General features: G+C 35.0%; 1 protein-coding gene across 2 annotated transcripts in view; it reads right to left on the reverse strand.

Moving 5' to 3' along the window:
- l(2)37Cb (DEAH-box helicase 16 lethal (2) 37Cb) overlaps nt 1–18,874 on the reverse strand; it is a 252,537-nt gene that overhangs the window by 23,558 nt on the left and 210,105 nt on the right. For both annotated transcript variants that reach the window (XM_090373774.1, XM_090373775.1), the window contains exons 15-16: nt 10,113–10,181; nt 7,277–7,408 (exon numbers count right to left, since the gene is read on the reverse strand). In XM_090373774.1, coding sequence (XP_090229900.1) covers nt 7,277–7,408; nt 10,113–10,181 — 201 coding nt within the window. The remainder of the gene's footprint in view (nt 1–7,276; nt 7,409–10,112; nt 10,182–18,874) is intronic.

An 18,874-nucleotide genomic window follows, 5' to 3' on the forward strand; every position in this document is an offset into this window, starting at 1 on the left:
GTACTGTGTTTATAGTTCTGTTGATTGAGGGGAGTAGAGAAATCCAATGAAATATGCATTTGGCGGCTGCTTTTATAAAGCATCCACCAAATGGCAAGTTTAACACAGTAATAATTTCCAATGCATAAACTATTGCACTGGACACAGATGGCAAATTCTAAAGGTTGATGAGTCAAAATTCAGCAATTTATGTGATGAGAGATAGTCATTATAATTACTACCCTTATGTGTATGGTATTTCATTATAGTCTGCATTTGCCCGACCAGAATAAAAATTAGCCAGAAGGCCCAAAGGGTAGTATTTCATTATAGACTGCATTTGCCCGACCAGAATAAAAATTAGCCAGAAGGCCCAAAGAGAGTGGGAGAAAAATGATATATACACACACTGGTGTTCAAAGAAAGTGCATCAACTAGGAATTTCACATTTCTAACCCTTTTTCATGATGGTATGTTACATTAATGACTAGCATCACAAATAGAAATACAGCCACTCCTCAATTAACATAAGGGTTCCATTCTGCGGAACTCTACGCAAGTTGGAATTTCCCCCATGCTTGTGCAGCACTCGCAACTGTGCTCGCTGAATTGATTGTATCAAAAAGGAAATGTTCGATGAACATGTGAATAGAATTATTCATTGTATTTATTCAATTTTTTATCTCATGCGCAGAAAAAATTACAAAAGTGTGCAATTTAAAAATTATAAAATTACAAAAAAAGAGAGGAGAGGCATAATGTCAGTAAGTTTTACTTCTCGAGAATCATTGCCAGAACCGATGCCTTCAGCTGATAAGTATGCCGCTGTGGAGATTTAGAAGGTGTCAGCCGCTCAACCTTATGAAAGAACATATTAATGGATGACTGGACGGTGGCTTTTTTCTTTTCATCGTAGATTTATTTCTAGCAAGCAAGCATATCATTCACCCCTCTGTTAACGTTTAAGAATCGTTCGCTGTCAGGATCCATTTTCTGAAACTTCGCCATTGTTGATGCAATTTCATGAAATGTCATTGCGATCTCTCTGGTGATGAAGCGTCTCGGCTCCTCATTTAGTTCATCTGGACCTTCGTCGGCATTTTCTTCTTTCACTATCACTGCCTGCATGTCAATAAGTTCTTCATTAGAAAATTCCTTCTCTTCTTCCTCTATTAACTCCTCCACGTCTTTGGCATCAACCTCCAACTGAAGTAGCTCTGCAACCTTTACAATCTTATCTGTAACCTCTTCATATGATTGGTCTTTTTCAAACCCTCTGAAGCCTTTTAAGTGCCATGGGCATATTTTCTTCCATGAGCCATTTAAACAACTTTTAGAAATTTCCACCCAGGCCTTATATTAATATTTAAGATGGCGTGGTAAATATTGTAAGATTTACAAGTCTCTTAACGTAAATTTTTTTTCATCGTCTACTTCAGACAATGCCCGAGCAAATCTTGTGTGTAAATATTATGCTTTTAAATTTGAAATAACACCCTGGTCCATAGTTTGGATGAGTGAAGTCATGTTTGGCAGTAGAAATAAGACTCTCATGTTCAAATTGAAATCATCTAGATGCGTAGGATGTCCAGGAGCATTATTTAATAGAAGCAAAATCTTGAAAGGAACATTGTTGTCTTTACAATATTTTTCAACCTGGGAAATGAAGCAGCATTTAAACCAATCCTCAAAGAGAGATACTGTTATCCATGCTCTCTGGTTCGATCAGAAATGCACAGGTAGGGTAGCTTTACTGATGCCCTTAAATGCATGAGGATTTCCAGAATGGTACACAAGCGGTAGTATTAATTTATAATCTCCCACTGCATTAGCACTAAGCAAGAGCGTGTCCCTATCTTTTGAAAGCTTGAAACCTGGCACTGTCTTTTTGTCTTTGACAATGTATGTTCGTTCCAGCATTTTTTCGCTATACAGAGCAATCTCGTCAACGTTAAAAATTTGCTGCATTGAATAGCCTTCATCAATAATTTTTTCCAACACATCACAAAGTTTCTCTGCAGCTTCAGAATTGGCACTGGCGACTTCACCGCATATTTTAATGTTTTGGAAACCAGCACGATGTTAGAACCTATTAAACCACCCATTGCTTGACACGAACTTGGCTTGGGGTTCGCCATACTTATCCTTAATATCTTCATAAATACTTCTTGCTTTTGCTTGAATGGCCATTGGACTCAGGGGCATTTGCTTCTGAATCTGATTTTCCATCCATATTATCAATAGCTTTTCCATGTTCGATATAGCACCTGAAAACTGTTTTGTGATCACTTTTGATCTCAAGTGCGTTGATCCTTTGACATGTTTTTTTATACGCACACTATCCTTTAAAATAGTATTCACCGCTGAATCAGCGAGACCTAATTCCCTTGCAATAGATGACAAACTTTGTCCTACTTTGTACTTCTTAATCATTTTCATCTTCATTTCTAAATCAATTTTGTTTCATTTCCTGGCACTGCCAGCACTTGCACTTACCGTTGGTCCTTTTCCCTTCATCATTGTAATATGTAAATAGGAATGAAGAGAAGTTTCTGAAAATTTGTTTTTTATGATTGAAGATTTCAGTGAAGAGGAATACATTTCACCATAATACTGTAACATAAAAACGAACAGAATTCCAGTTATCAGGATTATCGCAAATGCAATAAGATCGAGTTTACTACCTGTTTATAATAGATTGCGCTAAAAGAAAAGTCCAATAAACCAGAAAGTGCAAATTGTTTTTATGGTTTTTTTTTTTTTTTTGTCATGAACTCTAGAAATATGCTTTAAAAAAATATCACAAAGGCATTCAAAATTGATTCTTATAATGGGAATATATGATAACAATGCAAGTGTAACGCAATTTCCATTATAAATGTGACCTTTTAGAGAGATAAATAGCTTAGTAACATAGCAAAATTTTCAACCTCCAAGGATTTGGAACGAATTACAAAAAAAAAAGACAAAAGAAAAAAAAAAAAAAAAACACACAGTATGTTATTGGGTTCACATTACGATATTTACACAATATCTCCATTTATCCCTACAGATGCAATATACATTTCCATATTTTTTTCAGTTTGCACCGGCTGGCAAAAACTTACATAAATTAGAATTTGCTTAAGTTGAGTATTACGTAAGTCGGGGACTTCCTGTATAAACAAAAGGTATTTATTAATAGTTAAGGCTAAGCTAAGTAATATTTGACAGGCACCCTCAAAATATTCCAAAATAAGCATTTGCAACCTTTATTACAACAGTTCTGGTAAACATGACAATTATGGCTGAAATGTTATCAGAAGCCCTCAATTTGCTTCAGTTTATCATTTTAAATGGAAAACAAATTGAAAAGTTCACCAGGTGCAAACTAATATTTAGTTGAATCGCCTCTGGCCCTGATGACAGCACACACTGTCGAGGCATTTACAAGATCAATTTCTGAAGATAATCATCTGATAGTTCGTGGTTCCAATCACCGAATTATGGCTTCCTGAAGTTCACAAGGGTCTTTGGTTTCTTTCTGGCAACTGCAGATTCCACACGATGCCAAGTTCTCTATAGGATTCAGGCCCAGGCTGTTTACTGGCCAGCTAACAGTTGGACCGCTCTTCCAACCATTTTTTCACTTGTAACAAATATAAACACATTACTGTCGAACCTCTAATGCAGAAATGAAGCTAAAGTAACTACAGAAGTGCCTACTCACACTTTTCGCCCGATGACGAGCAGAGTCATCCTGAAAGATGCAATTACTTGGCAGGTTGAAATAGTCTCTAATGGTTGGCAGTAATTTGCCTTCCAATATAGTCAGGTATCCATTGCAATTTACGGAACCTTTTATAAACTGCAGGTGATACGAAATGCACCCCATATCATTTGGCTGGTAGGGAATTTCACTGTAGACACCATACAGTCTGGATGGTATTCTTCATCACGTCTACTGCAAATCATTTGTCTCCCATCCAGAGCCATGCAGGATGAATTTCTTCTCATACAAGAAAATAACTGATTTCCACTGCTTGGGGGTACATTTGACATGCTCCTTACACCAAATTAATCGGGCCTTTGTCATTTTTTGTGTGAGGAGGAGCTTCTTCTTAGGACGATGGGCTACAAGTCCATTTTTGAAGAGGCGTCTTCTGACTGTTACTGCACTTGCTACCACTCCTGTACGTTCTTCCTATTCTCTTTTTAGCTCAGACGAAGAAGTTTACGGTTTTTAAGGCATAAGTGCTTCAAAACACAGTCCTGTTTTAGCATAGAGACTTGTTTGCATCCAATTCCTTTTTTTATATCAGCAGAACCAGTATTCTTGAGTTTGGTATGAAATCTACTCACTGTTGACTGATTACAAGACAATCTATAAGCAATATGATGGGACGAACATCCTTCCTCACGTAAAGTAACAATAGCACTCTTTCTTTGTGGCATCAACTGCACATAACTCGCTATCCTGATACAAGCAAGGAATGACTGCAACTCTTGCAGAGCGTGCTTATATAGCTGAAAGTAACAGCTGATGCAATATTATGTCATCACCTATGCATGTCAATCTTATCTGATGCAATCTGTAAGAAATATTGCCATATACTTACGTTATTTGGATGACAATTACAATTTTAAGGGTTGATGCACTTTCTTTGAACACCAGTGTATATATGTATTAATAAATGTGAAAGTAGGAGTGAAGATGTGAGTGAAAGTTACACAAGATGTCAAAAGCTAGAAGGAAAAGGATAGCAGAAATATGAGCAAATGTAGGTTGTTGTTGTTATTATTTGGTTTTTAGGAGCATTAGCAACTAAGGCCATATTGCTCCGGGAATATGCGGTGGTCATTCCTTGACCTTGCCGAATCCTCCGTATTTGGTGGTCACGGGCTTGAACCCCGGTCTAATCAAGAAGCGTGTGCTACGCACTGCTGCTCTTGCCCACCTGGCTATGGAGGCACTCAAATGTAGGTGTTAAAAGGGAAAAGAATGATCTATAAGTGCATATATATATCAAAATATTGAGAGATATATATATATATATATATCGATATTTCGATAATATTTCAAACACGAATTGTTTAATGTACAAGTTAACTAATTTTACTGGCATAAAAAAATAACCTAATATTACTTAATTACTTAATATTATTATAGAAATTCAATATTAATATAATTTTAAATATTTAAAATAAGCAAAGATTGTTAAGATTGTGTCGCTTTCCAAGAAAAAAAAGTTACTCCATAATATTTTAATCTTATCAGACATTATCTCACCTCACCATCTAACAATGTGTATTCCATAACAGCTGCACTTCTCATAACAGAATAAAATGAACTGTGTTGTCACAATATTTTACAAACAAAAAGAAAACTCAATGCTATTTCATAATTATCAAGTGAATTTGACTTTCCTTGCAATTCCTTGAATATAGAGTAGGTGAATAGCCTTCATTTTTTTTTTTTTTTTTTACGAACACCCAAACACAACAGATATTAGAACCTATAGTACTTAGTACTGTGCATGGACTGAAGGTTGAGAAGATAAAAGAAGATACTTGTTGACTTGAATTTCTGTAGATTGTAATTTTCAGTAAATACATGTGAAGGGAGGCTCTGTTCCAGAAAAGGAAGTTGAAGGAATAAATGAGGAAGAAAAGTTGGTTCTGAGAGTTTTTTAAATATTTATTAACTAACTTATGTCCAACTGGACAGTAAAAGGATACTGACTGGTTGTGACACATGTTCAGATTATTCATTGTGCCAATTAAGAAAAACACTGTGCATGGAAGTATCTACAGAAAAGGCATGCAACAGAAACAGAACATCTATGACACAGTGGAGAGGAGAGACTTTGTAAGAGATGGGTCATTAATTAACCTAACTGCCCCCTTTTGAATGGAGTCTAGAATCTTGAGAGAGGTTATGGGGACACCGCCCAGATGTTTGTTTGTTATTTGGTTTTTATGAGCATTAGCAACTAAGGCCATATTGCTCCGGGATATGCGGCGGTCATTCCCTGACCTTTCCGCATCCTCCGTATTTGGTGGTGACGGGCTCGAACCTCGGTCTAATCAAGAAGCGTGTGCTACGCACTGCTGCTCCTTCCTACCTCCGCCACCCAGATGTGGGAACAATATTCCACAAAAGAGCAGATTTGAGATTTGTATAAAGTGACTGTTTAGAAGAAAAGTAATGCTGAGAGCAATATTTGTGATGTACTTATGCCAGGAAGAAATGGGTAATTCCCAATGGAGATGTGACTGTCTAGAAATCTGAATGTTGTTGAAGGTAAGCATAAGAATCCTTTTTGCAAGATATAAGACAGGACTGATTTTTAAAAGGATTGAAATTGAAACCAGACTTCGCCGAAATTCAGTCCACTTTTGAGTGTCTCCTGAATATCAGTTCCATCAGTGATTTAGACTCGCAGGTAGCAAGCCTAGCTTGACATACCTGAGAGAATGTCTGTGACAGCCTTAAGGACCAAGATCACATATCTCTATTAGGGATTACTTTGATTTATAATCTCTCTTGACATAAGCACACCATAAATATTGCTTCCCCTGCATCTAAAAAACTGGTTTCTCTCTTTTGCTCTCAGTGTTACTTTTCTTCCAAATATCTAGTACTACAGGTTCTAACACCTTTTGTGCTTGGGATTTTCACAAAAAAAAAAAAAATTAAATAAATAAATAACTAAGTTATTATTGTTTTGCTGGAAAATTACTGGATACTTGAGACATTGAAGCTGTTTGTGCAGGGCAAGGTTTTTCAAGAGGAAAAGAGTGGAAGAAAGAACTGAACTTTGGGAAACACTAGTATTAGTGGAGAAGTTAGAAAACAGAGAAAAGTCTACCATCACCTGCAGTGAGTGGTCGAGAGAAAACTGGATACCCAATTATGAGAAACAGCTGGCAAATGATAAGACAGAAGCTTATTTAGAAGACATTTATGCCAATCGTGATCAAAAGCCTTAATCCTTTGAAATGCCAAGAGCAACTGTTTGAGTTGAATCTGCATCATAAAAACACAATAAACCAACTTTCCATACTAAGTAAGAATAACTATGAACTTTTAAAAAAATTCACACTGTTCATCTCAAGCAAATGAACAGTGTGAATTTTTGCAAGCAAATCTAAATGAAGTTCAGAAAGCCAGAATACACACCTCATTTATCTTTTTTTTTTTCTTGGTAACAGTAAAAAAATTGCTTCCTAAATATAATTGTTATACTTCTCATTTTTTGTTTACAATTTGTTCTACTACAAAATGTTATTTATTAACTTAAGAAAATCAACTTACAAGTAACATTTCTTGACATGTTTCAATTTCTTCTTGTCCTGTTAGAAATACAAGTATATCTCCAAGGGGTTGGGTGACATGAATCTGGAGTACAGTGACCACACACGCATCCAGGTAGTTAGCTTCGGGTGCCTTAAGAATAAAAATTTAAAAAACTAAACAATTCCTTTACTGATTTTAATGAATGGAATGCTTGACAATCAAAAAGATCATTTTTGCCTAGGCATACGAACAGCTAAGAATGAATAAGGTTATATGGGTGGGAAGAACAAAATCTCCAGAAGCATTAATTTGTATTATTTGCTTTAAACAAAAATGATAACGTAATTCAAGAAATTTCATTTCAGAATTAACACATCCAAATTCTTTAAAGCCATCAAGAAAATTATTCCGAATTTTTTTAGAAAGAAACTGATTTTCTTAAGAATGATTTGATAAAAAAAAAAATAATAACACTGGCTGTTTTACATGTGAAATTGATTTAAGATATTTATTGAAATGTTTCATTTGCAGGCTTTATGGCACAAAGGAAACATCACCACAATGCACTAACTATGGCATTGAAATGTTTCTACTTCAGTATAATCATAAAACAATTCAGCCACATTTCAAGGTTATGCTGAAGTAACTACAGAAGCCTTTGTAGAAACTGCAGTAACTACAGAATATAATCCAATATGGAACTGATGCGAACTTAAACAACAGCAGAGAAATTGTGTTGTAATTTATGTGGGCTCCTAATGTTAATCCCAAGATTATCAAGTTTATACTAGAGACAATAAGAGAAAATATATGCCAATTTCCAGATGATCTTTAAAATATGTAGTGGCTTACTGATGGGACATTAATAAGTAACTTATTTTATTCCAAAAATATATGTTAGAATACACTGTTATTCATACGCTCATCCATCAATAATATACTACATAAATATTATAATATACAGGCAGTTCCCGCTTTATGAGTTCCTGGGTTTGTGAGATTTTTTTTTTCCCCCCCAAGTATCAAGTGGTAACAAAATCAAAAATATGAACATTGCAAAAATGAATGTTAAACATTCATGCAGTGCACTCCGCTTTGCGATATTAATCCAATCCATTCCAGAGACGCCATCGTATCGTGAAAATACTGTAATGTGAACCCAATAACACATTGGTTTTTAGTTAAGACCTCGGAAACTGAAATTTTTGCTACATAACTGAGCTATTTATCTCTCTAAAAGGTCATTTTTATAATGGAAATTGTATTAGTTACCAATTAAAATCATTAAAACGCACTACTTTCATCGCTATCATATGTTCTTATAAGAATCAATTTTGAATGCCTTTGTGATATTTTTCTAAAGCACATTTCTGGAGTTCATGACCATAAAACAATAAAAACAATTTGCACTTTCCGGTTTATTGGGCTTTTCTATTAGTGCAATCAATTATAAATGGATAGTAAACTCTATGTTATTACATTTGCGAAAATACCGATAGCTGGAATTGTGTGGGTTTTTACATTATTATGGTGAAGTGTGTTTCTCCTTCAATGCAATCTTCAATCATATAAAAAACATAAATGAATTTTCAGAATCTTCTCTTCATTCTTTTTTTTTTTTAAACTTTGTAAACTTGTTACTCTGCATGAATCATGTTAGTTGCAATCTAACTTGTGAGTATCGTGTTAGCTAGTTGCAATTGTGAGTGTTGTCAAAAAATGCTTGTGCATGCTATCGTGAAATTTATAAAGAGAAGAGATTATCTTGGAAACAAATGCCTCTTGAAGCATTTCTGAAGAAGACTACTCCTTGTCCAACAAACCAACAATGAGTGATCAACAAGTGGGCATTTAGTCGATGATGATGAAGAATAAACATTCTTTAACATTTGTAAGTCATAAATAATTTCTTTAAATTATAATTTGCTTGATTTTACAGGCTGTTTTCATTTCTTTGGATAAATCAATCATTGTTTAAACAAACTAATTAGCTAACTAATTTAATTGCTGCGAACGTAACCCCTGTTTTTAACATTATGTCTATGGGATATATATTCCCACTTTACAAGTTTTCGCTTTATGAGCGCACTCTAGGAACGAATTAACTCATAAAATCGGGAACTACCTGTAGCTACTAAACCAATATTAATGCAGGTAAGGTCAATATTAAAAGTTATGTGGAATGAAAAATAATAGCTTTTAATCCACAGCAGGGATAGAAGAAAAGAAATACGTTTAAGAGGCAGTATTTACAATGTTTAATGGAAGCCAATGCATAGAGGCTGGAATGCATTTCATTTATGGCATACCAATTCTAGGTTAGTAATACCTTTTTCATCCTACACTAGTACTTTTATTTCTATCAAGTCAATTGTTATTTTTTGCTAGTGCCTAAGCACTGCCTTCTAATACATTTAAAAATAAGACTCGTAACAATATTACACTTCCCCTAGCTCTGCTGCTGATTAAATTATTGTATTTTAACGTGTAGTGTTTTTTGTTGACTTTATCTGCATTATCATCAACTATTTTAGAAAGTATTTTTGTAAAACACCTCTTGCTTTTATTCAAATAAATCAAAATAAACTCTTACACAACTGAAAATAAAATTTCCATTTACAAGTCTTCAGAGCATTTCATATATTGTTTTATTTAATTAGCCAATCTTCCTAGTGTAATTCTATGGACTTGCAACTGCATGTGACAGCCAGCTATGAATAAGAATATTTGCTTCATATTGTACACTTGTTTGATTTAGCTTGAAACAGGAAACTTTTTTTCTCTTTTAATTCAGTTAGTCACAGCTAGCTGTTATAAGATTAAATGAGAAAGTAGCTGAATATTCATGTCTTACCTTTGTATAGTAGATGTCTACTGGAAACCGCCTTCCAGGTATAGCAAAAATAGGGGCATCATCAAAAAACTAGAAAAAAAGACAAAAAAAAAAAAAAAAAAAAGAAGGGAAGTTAATTTGTGTATTAGATCATAAATATCTTCCTCTATTCATAAAATAACATACATATTTCAATTTATTTATTCACACATACATTTTACTGGTAATACGATTCTTAACCTAGAAGCAGATGTATGGAGTTATGATAATACCAAGCTGGGAAGTAAAGCACATATTCTAGCAATTTTGAAATAAGGTTTATTTCTAGTAATAGAGTTGTCCATGTGAACAGATATTTAACAGACTGGTTATTGTCTAGTTCTTCAGTAATTGGTGGTTATCTTCTTTGTAGAACAGACATAAACAGTAATAATGAAGCTGTAAGCTCCTCTAGCTACCTTGGTCTTCCCTCACTCCTGGCCTTCTATGGGCCATGGAAGGTTTACACAATGGCACTGTTCAATTTCCCTAGTTGTACAATGAAGAGTATTTATTCATAATACTCTCATAAATAAAGAATAAAGAGTATTTACTCATCACTGACCACCTTCAACTCTTTTTCCCTTCCAATCAATAAGTTGTCCCAAGGGCAACTTATTGATTGGGATATCATTCCCCAAGTACAGAATGTTACATTTAGAAACATTAAAGAGTGACTGCTGTTTTTCCTGTGTGGCCAGTCCAGTTAGTTTCGAAGCACCACAGCCTAATTTTTGATTATTTATCACTTTTCTGATCTTTATATCATGCACAAATGTTGAAAGTAATAGGGGCTGGTTCTACCACTCCTGATCCCTGAGGGAACCTAACTTATGAATCTGGTCCATTCTTAAAATGTCTATACAGATTATCCTCTGTCTCATGTCCTTCCACCTATTTTATAATTGCCTGGTACATATAGTGCTATAAAAATTAATTACAATGTGAGTTTTTTTTCTTTTTAACAAATTCTTTGTTTTCTTGAGATAAAATAATGCCTGTATGCTGAATCCAACTGTCTGTTAAATTTGAAAGAAATATATATATTTATTATTATTTTTTTTCTGAAAGTTACTAGAATGTTATGAAAAAGTGCACTATGAAATCAAAATCATTAAATGTAGTGCTATATTTTACTATTGTTGTTTGGTTTTTAGGAACATTAGCAACTAAGGCCATATTGCTCTGGGATATGCGGTGGTCATTCCCTAACCTTTCTGCATCCTCTGTATTTGGTGGTGACAGGCTCGAACCCCGGTTCTAATCAAGAAGCATGTGCTATGCACTGCTGCTCCTTCCCACCTGGCTACGGAGGCGCCATATTTTACTGTATACTTACCAGCTGTGTAGAGTAAAGAAGCTTTAAATTTTGTCATGATGTATAGTGGCAGTGGACACTCTGGCTGAAGGTTCAGATGTATGATGTATGACACATTTGGCAGGGTGATGGGAAGTGATGAGGAAAATCCTGGATATCACATACTCCCTATGATATGAATATTGTAAAGAGCACATGCCACTGTGCTTAATTCCTTCACAACAGCAGGAATTGTAAACATGACTTATTTGCAGTGTCCAATAAGTTACTTTAATGGTCAAAAAGAGCAAAATGCTTCATACAAATATTTTGGTTTTCATATTTAATATTGTAAAAATATTGTGTTAATAAACATGTAAAAATTAGCTGTGAGTTAAATCTGCTTTACTGTTAATCAAAATGTTTTACCTGATAGTAAATACCATCATACTAAGCCAGTAATGTCCCTAGATGCCAGACAAAAAAGCCTGATTCAGTAGGTACTATCCATTATTTCCTCGTTAAATTGAGGTCCATTAAATCAAGGGTTTACTGTATTTAAATTTATGTATAATATAAATGCTAATAAAACTAATACTCGAAAGACTTATTATCTGGATACGAGAATAAAAAACAAAAATCATGGAAATATGACCAAAATTACCAATGTTATACATGCTTTTTCAAATTGCAAATTAATTGCTATAGGTATGTAGAGCAAAGTTCACATGCAAACCCTACAAAAGTTAGTATTTTGTCGGATATCCTTTGGTTGTAATAATATGGTATTTGTGTGGCATGGAATTGATAAGATTTTATAGATGATATTACTATGACACTAAGAACTAATAACAGCTTCAATCAATTCTCAATGATTTGCATGTTTTTGCAACTACTACTTTTATTTTGCTTTTTTTTTTTTTTTTTTTAGTTCAATCCAGCAATTTTCAGTAGGACAGCCAAGGCAAAATTCAAATTATTGTTTTCATGGGCCAATTGGAAGTTTATCTGTAGAAGTGCGTGTTCAAAGGCCAATCTGCACACTGTGCAGGAGGAGAGCCAGCCAGCCATAATGATGTGTTACTTACCAATCACCACTTGACAACCATGTTACATGTTATTTTATTGTGTTGGAAGGTGAATGAGGCATCTGGGAAACGATCTCTTGAGGAAGGAACTATGACTCTTATGGATTGCAATAATGCTTAAATATGGAATTATGGATTGCAATAATGCTGATTATTAATTTTCATTTTGAAAAATGCATGTGTAACTTTTGTAGTTTTCATCATATTTCCATAATTTTTTCCCTTCTTTTCATATACAGCCCAAAAACACATCCTCCCAATCCTTTTACATTCACATTAATTTTAATAAGTATATATTACACTCTCCACTATGCCCATTGGACTGCCATCAGTCTCTTCGTGGACTAATGTTATTAGTGAAGTCCCACAGGGTTCAGTCCATTGTTGTTTTGTATATTTATCAATGATATTGATGAAGGTATATCAGGCTTAGTGTCGAAGTTTGCAGATGATACAAAGGTTGGTAGCATTGTTAATGACAGTAATGGCAGTGTGCTACTGCAGGATCTAGAAATGGGTAGAAGTAACCCCAGAGAAATGTACCAACTGTGTGGTACTACACTTAAGGTGGTAGAAAATGAAAAAGACATGGGAGTAATTGTGCGGTCAGATATGAAGTTTTCTGAGCAATGCAGACAGGCTGCCAGGGCAGGTCATGGGGTTTTGTCAATGATATATAGGAATTTTGCTAGCAGGGAAAAGGAGGTGATTGTCCCTCTGTATAAGGCAATGGTCAGGCTATGCCTTGAGTACTGTGTACAGGTCTGGAGGCCTCATTTTAGGAAGGATGTAGATTTGCTTGAGGGTGTACAGAGAAGGGCAACAAGATTGGTGAGGGGAATGAAGGGATCCTCTTACAAAGAGAAGCTTAAGTTCTGCAAATTGCAGTGGCTGAAGACTAGGCACCTGCGAGGTGATCTGATTGAGGTGTATAAGACCTTGAATGGGTTGAGCAAGCTGAATTCTGATGGGATTCTTCCATCAGAAGAATTATGCCCTCTTAAGTTTGTTCAGATTATGAACCTAAGGGGGCATAAATTCAAATTAAGGAAAGACAGATGTAGAATAGATGTGCAGAAATTTGCCTTTAGCCAGCGGGTGGTTAACTGCTAGAACAAACTTCCATCTGTTGTTGTGGAAGTTGATAGGTTAAATAAATTTAAGGAGGAACTGGACAAACATTTAGAGGGATTTGTTTTGTAAATTTTTTTTTTTTTTTTTTTGTTGATGCTGCATAAGCTTGTTTTCTTGCATCACATGCCACTACTACTGCTACTTATTTCAGAATTATAACTGATTCAGTTAGTCAGGCTGACTGCAGAGTTTCACTGAAATTTAAATTAATCGTGGGTGGGTTTTTTTTTTTGCATAGGTGCTAATGGAAGACAATAATGAAACCTTTCATTGTAATAATTTACTTATTTATAGATTATATAATAATTAATTAAAATAATACCTTATTTAAATATAAACTAATCAATATATCAAGTATATTGTTACTGGCACATCCTCTCACAAAAATAGACTTCCTTGTTAAGTAGTAACCATATAACTTGTGTAAAAATTTAAATATTCCTAATAAAACAAAATAATTGTTGAAAAATCATTTTAATGAGATTAATTTTCACAGTACAGGAACTCCCTGACTTACGTAAAGGTTGCGTTCCGCGAAACACTACATAAGTCGGGTTTTGCGTAAGTCAGAATTTATCCCATGCTTGTGCAGCATCCACAACTGTGCTTGCTGAATTGATTGAATCAAAAAAGAAATGTTCGACAAACATGTAAATAGAATTACTTATTGTATTTATTCAATTTTTTATCTCATGCACAGGAAAAATTACAAAAGTGTGCAATTTAAAAAAAATTTTAAAATTATAAAATTACAAAAAAAAAAAAAAAAAATAGGAGACTGGCATAACGTCAGTAAGTTTTACCTCTCGAGCATCGTTGCCAGAATCGACATCTTCAGCTGATAAGTACGCCGCTGTGGAGGTTGAAGGCTGTGGAGATTTAGAAGAGGTTGGCCGCTCAACTTACGAAAGAACATATTAATGGATGACTGGACGGTGGCTTTTTTCTTTTCATCATAGATTTATTTCTAGCAAGCAAGCATATCATTCATCCCTCTGTTAACTTTTAAGAATCATTCGGTGTCAGGATCCATCTTCTCAAACCTCGCCATTGTCGATGCAATTTTCATGAAATGCCACTGCTATCTCTCTGGTGATGAAACGTCTCGGCTCCTCATTTGGTTCATCTTGAGCTATGTCAGCATTTTCTTCTTTCACTATTGCTGCCTGCAAGTCAATAAGTTCTTCATTAGATAATTCCTTCTCTTCTTCCTCTATTAACTCTGCCACATCTTTGACATCAACCTCCAACTGAAGTAGCTCTGCAACCTTTACAATCTTATCTGTAACCTCTTCATATGATTTGTCTTTTTCAAATCCTTCGAAGCCTTTTATGAGCCGTGGGCATATTTTATTCCATGCGCCATTTAAACAACTTTTATTAATTTCTGCCCAGGGCCTTATTAATGTTTAAGACAGTGTGTGGTAAATATTGTAAGATTTCCAAAAGTCTCTGAACGTAAAATTTTTCTCACCATCTACTGTAGACAATGCCTGAGCAAATGTTGTGCATCAATAGTATGCTTTTAAATTCAAAATAACACCCTGATCCATAGTTTGAATGAGTGAAGCTGTGTGTGGCGGTAGAAATATGACTCTAACGTTCAAAGTGAAATCATCTAGATGCGTAGGATGTCCAGGAGCATTATCTAATAGAAGCAAAATCTTGAAAGGAACGTCATTGTCGTTACAATATTTTTCAACCTCGGGAATGAAGCAGCATTTAAACCAATCCTCAAAGAGATATATTGTTATCCATGCTCTCTGGTTCAATCGGAAATGCACAGGTAAGTTGGCTTTATTGATACCCTTAATTGCACGAGGATTTCCAGAATGTTACAAAAGCAGTGGTTTTAATCTGTAATCTCCTGCTGCATTAGCCCCAAGCAAGAGCAGGCCCTAGCTTTTGACGCCTTGTAACCTGTCATTGTATTTTCCTCTTTGGCAATGTATGTTCGATCCGGCATTTTTTTCCAATACAGAGCAGTCTCGTCAACGTAAAAAATTTGCTGCGTTGAACAGCCAGCCGCCTTAATCAATAATTTTTTTCAACACATTACAAAATTTCTCTGCAGCTGCAGAATTGGCGACTTCACTGTATACTTTAACATAGCAGAAACCAATACGATGCTTGAACCTATTAAACCACCCATTGCTTGCCACGAACTTGGGTTGGGGTTCGCCTTACTTATCCTTAATATCTTCATAAATACTTGTTGCTTTTTCTTGAATGGCCATTAGACTCAGGGGCACTCGCTTCTGAATCTGATTTTCCTTTCATATTATTAACAGCTGTTCCACTTCGATATAGCACCTGAATGCTGTTTTGTGATCACTGTTGATCTTAAGTGCATTGATCCTTTGACATGTTCTTTTATACGCACACTGTCCTTTAAAATAGTATTCACTGTTGAAGCAGCGAGACCTAATTCCCTTGCAATAGATGACTAACTTTGTCCTGCTTCGTACTTCTTAATCATTTTCATCTTCATTTCTAAATTGATTTCGTTTTGTTTCCTGGCACTACCACCACTTGCACTTTTCGTTGGTTGCTTTCCCTTCATCATTGTAATACGTAAATAGGAATGAACAGGGGTTTCTGAAAATTTGTTTTTTATATGATTGAAGATTTCAGTGAAGGGGAACACATTTCACCATAATAGCTTAAAAAACCACACAATTCTAGTTATCGGGATTATCGCAAATGCAATAAGATTGAGTTTACTACCTGTTTATAATTAGATGCACTAACAGAAAAGCCCAATAAATCTGAAATTGTTTATTTGGTCGTGACCTCCAGAAATGTGCTTTAGAAAAATATCACAAAGGGTTCAAAATCGATTCTTATAACGGGAACATATAATGATGAAAGGGTAGTGCAATTTCCATTATAAATATGATCTTTTAGAAGGTTAAACAGCTTAGTAATATAGTGAAACTTTCAACTTCCAAGGACTTGGAACGAATTACAAAAAAAAAAAAAAAAAACCCGAGTATTATTGGGTTCACATTACGATATTTTCATGATACCTCCATTTATTCGTACGGGATGCAAAATACGTTTCCACGATATTTTTAAGTTTGCACCGTCCAGCAAAAACTTACGTAAAGTCGAATTTCCGTAAGTCGGGAAGTTCCTGTACTATATATATTGTATATGTGAGTGAAAATATAAAATGTAATTGACATTTCGTTTGCAAGATGAACACTGGAAATCATGTTTGATTTAAAAACATGTATACCTACAGTTCCATGATTAGTGCTATGTCAATTTTTATCAAATGTAATAAAAAACAGAATTCTCAACCATTCCCCAACTGCTAAATATCATTTGTATTGGACTGTAATACAGTGTTGGTTGGAGGATGCCATTGTGAGTTTCTTAAGTAAGAATTAATTAATTAAAAATCAATACTTTCCCAAGTGATTAGTATAGTTTGTTGAAGAAATGTACTACTAGTGAAATCTCAGTATTACAATCTCCTAACAAAATTAAAATTACAAAAATAACTGGCAATATTTCTCGATTCTGTTCAGAATCTTATTGTTGGACTGAATTGACAAAAAATTAGAATTAATATACAAAATTAAATAAATTAACATACAAAAAAATATGAATGTATGTTAATATGTAACTGGCCAATTTATTAGACACACCTATCATTTTCACAAAATGGACCACTCCTTCAGTAACAGTCGTACATTCACACCATAAAATATAAAGTAGGCAGGCAGATACACCAAAATGCTGTACATGTAATTTGGTGCAAGAATAGCAGAAAGAATATTTAAGTGACTTTGAATGTGGCATGGAAGTTGGTGCCAGGTGTGCCTATGCGTACCTTAGCAATCGCAACCCTGTTGGGTTTTTCGCAGATGGCTGCCCCTGGTATAATCAAGATTGGTCCAATAACCAAATAATATATAGGCAACAGTAATCCTGTGGTCAGAAACAGTGCATCAATGTGCAAGGAAAATGAAGGCTGCAAGATTTATGCAGAGCAATAGAAAAGCTACAGCTAGTCAAATTACAACTGCACAACTCATCATACCTTGTCATGGAATGGAAATCAAAACTGATCACAGAATTGGGTTTTGCTCCCATCAGCAAAAACACAAGAATGTACGGTTACATTATGCCAGGAACGCCAACATCGGACAGTGGAGGATTGGAAAAATGGTGTCTGGCCTGATGAATCCCAGTTCCTGCCGTCACAGTCATGGGAGAACTAGAATATGGCAAAAACTGTATGGGTCCATGGACCCATTCTGAAAGGTGTCAACAATGCAGGCTGGTGGTAGTAGTGCAATGTGTGTGGGGAAGTGTTTTCATGGCACATACTGATTCTCTTGATACTGGTGGACCAACAATTGGAGGTCACAAGTTATCTGCTAACTGTTTCTGACCACCACATCCCTCTGTGACTGAACCGTATCCTGGTGTGAATGGGTTTTTCAACAGGAAAATAAACCATGTCACAAGACTAGAATTGTATAGAAATGGTTCCAGGAACATGGGGGAGTGAATTCAGCCCAATGCAGTGGTCTTTCCAGCCACCAGATCTCAATCCAATTGAGCAGCTATGGGATGAGGTGGAATGACCTCTTTGGTGTATAGATCTGCAACAACTGTGGGAAACAACTGATTCAACTAGTAACCGCCTCTGCAACAACTGTGGGAAACAACTGATTCAACTAGTAACCGCCTCTCTATAGCATGCTGTTGACACCTTGCTGAGTGCCATGACAAACTGAGGCTGTTCTGAAGGCTAACAGAGGACTTACTCACTATTAGGCAAGAATGAGTAATATTAGGTACTATTAGGCAATAGGGCATCTAAAAAAGCAGCCATTCAGTGTATAATAGACAATATTGTGAGAGGTGCATGATGAGTTCCATGCAAATATTTAATATCTCTATTTGCAATATTTAGATTTATTTAGGATTAAATTTATATTAATGTATAATGTTTACATTTTCTTATGTTAACTTAAATTTTTGTCGATATCAGGTTCCATATGGCACAATGACAGGATTGCAAAACAGAATTGAGAAATAAAAAATCATTCTGATGCTTTACCAATAAAATAAATTAAAATTCAATCACATGGGAAAAGTTATTCTTTATTAATTAACGCAAATTCTTAAAGATTAGTGTTTATAATTCTAGTGGCTGCTACTAGAATTAGAAGCATCACCATTTTGATCCATATTTTGAAAGAATA

Source organism: Mastigoproctus giganteus, chromosome 5 (genome assembly GCF_048544385.1).
Source record: "Mastigoproctus giganteus isolate SK-2022 chromosome 5, ASM4854438v1, whole genome shotgun sequence".
Lineage (NCBI taxonomy): Eukaryota > Metazoa > Arthropoda > Arachnida > Uropygi > Thelyphonidae > Mastigoproctus > Mastigoproctus giganteus.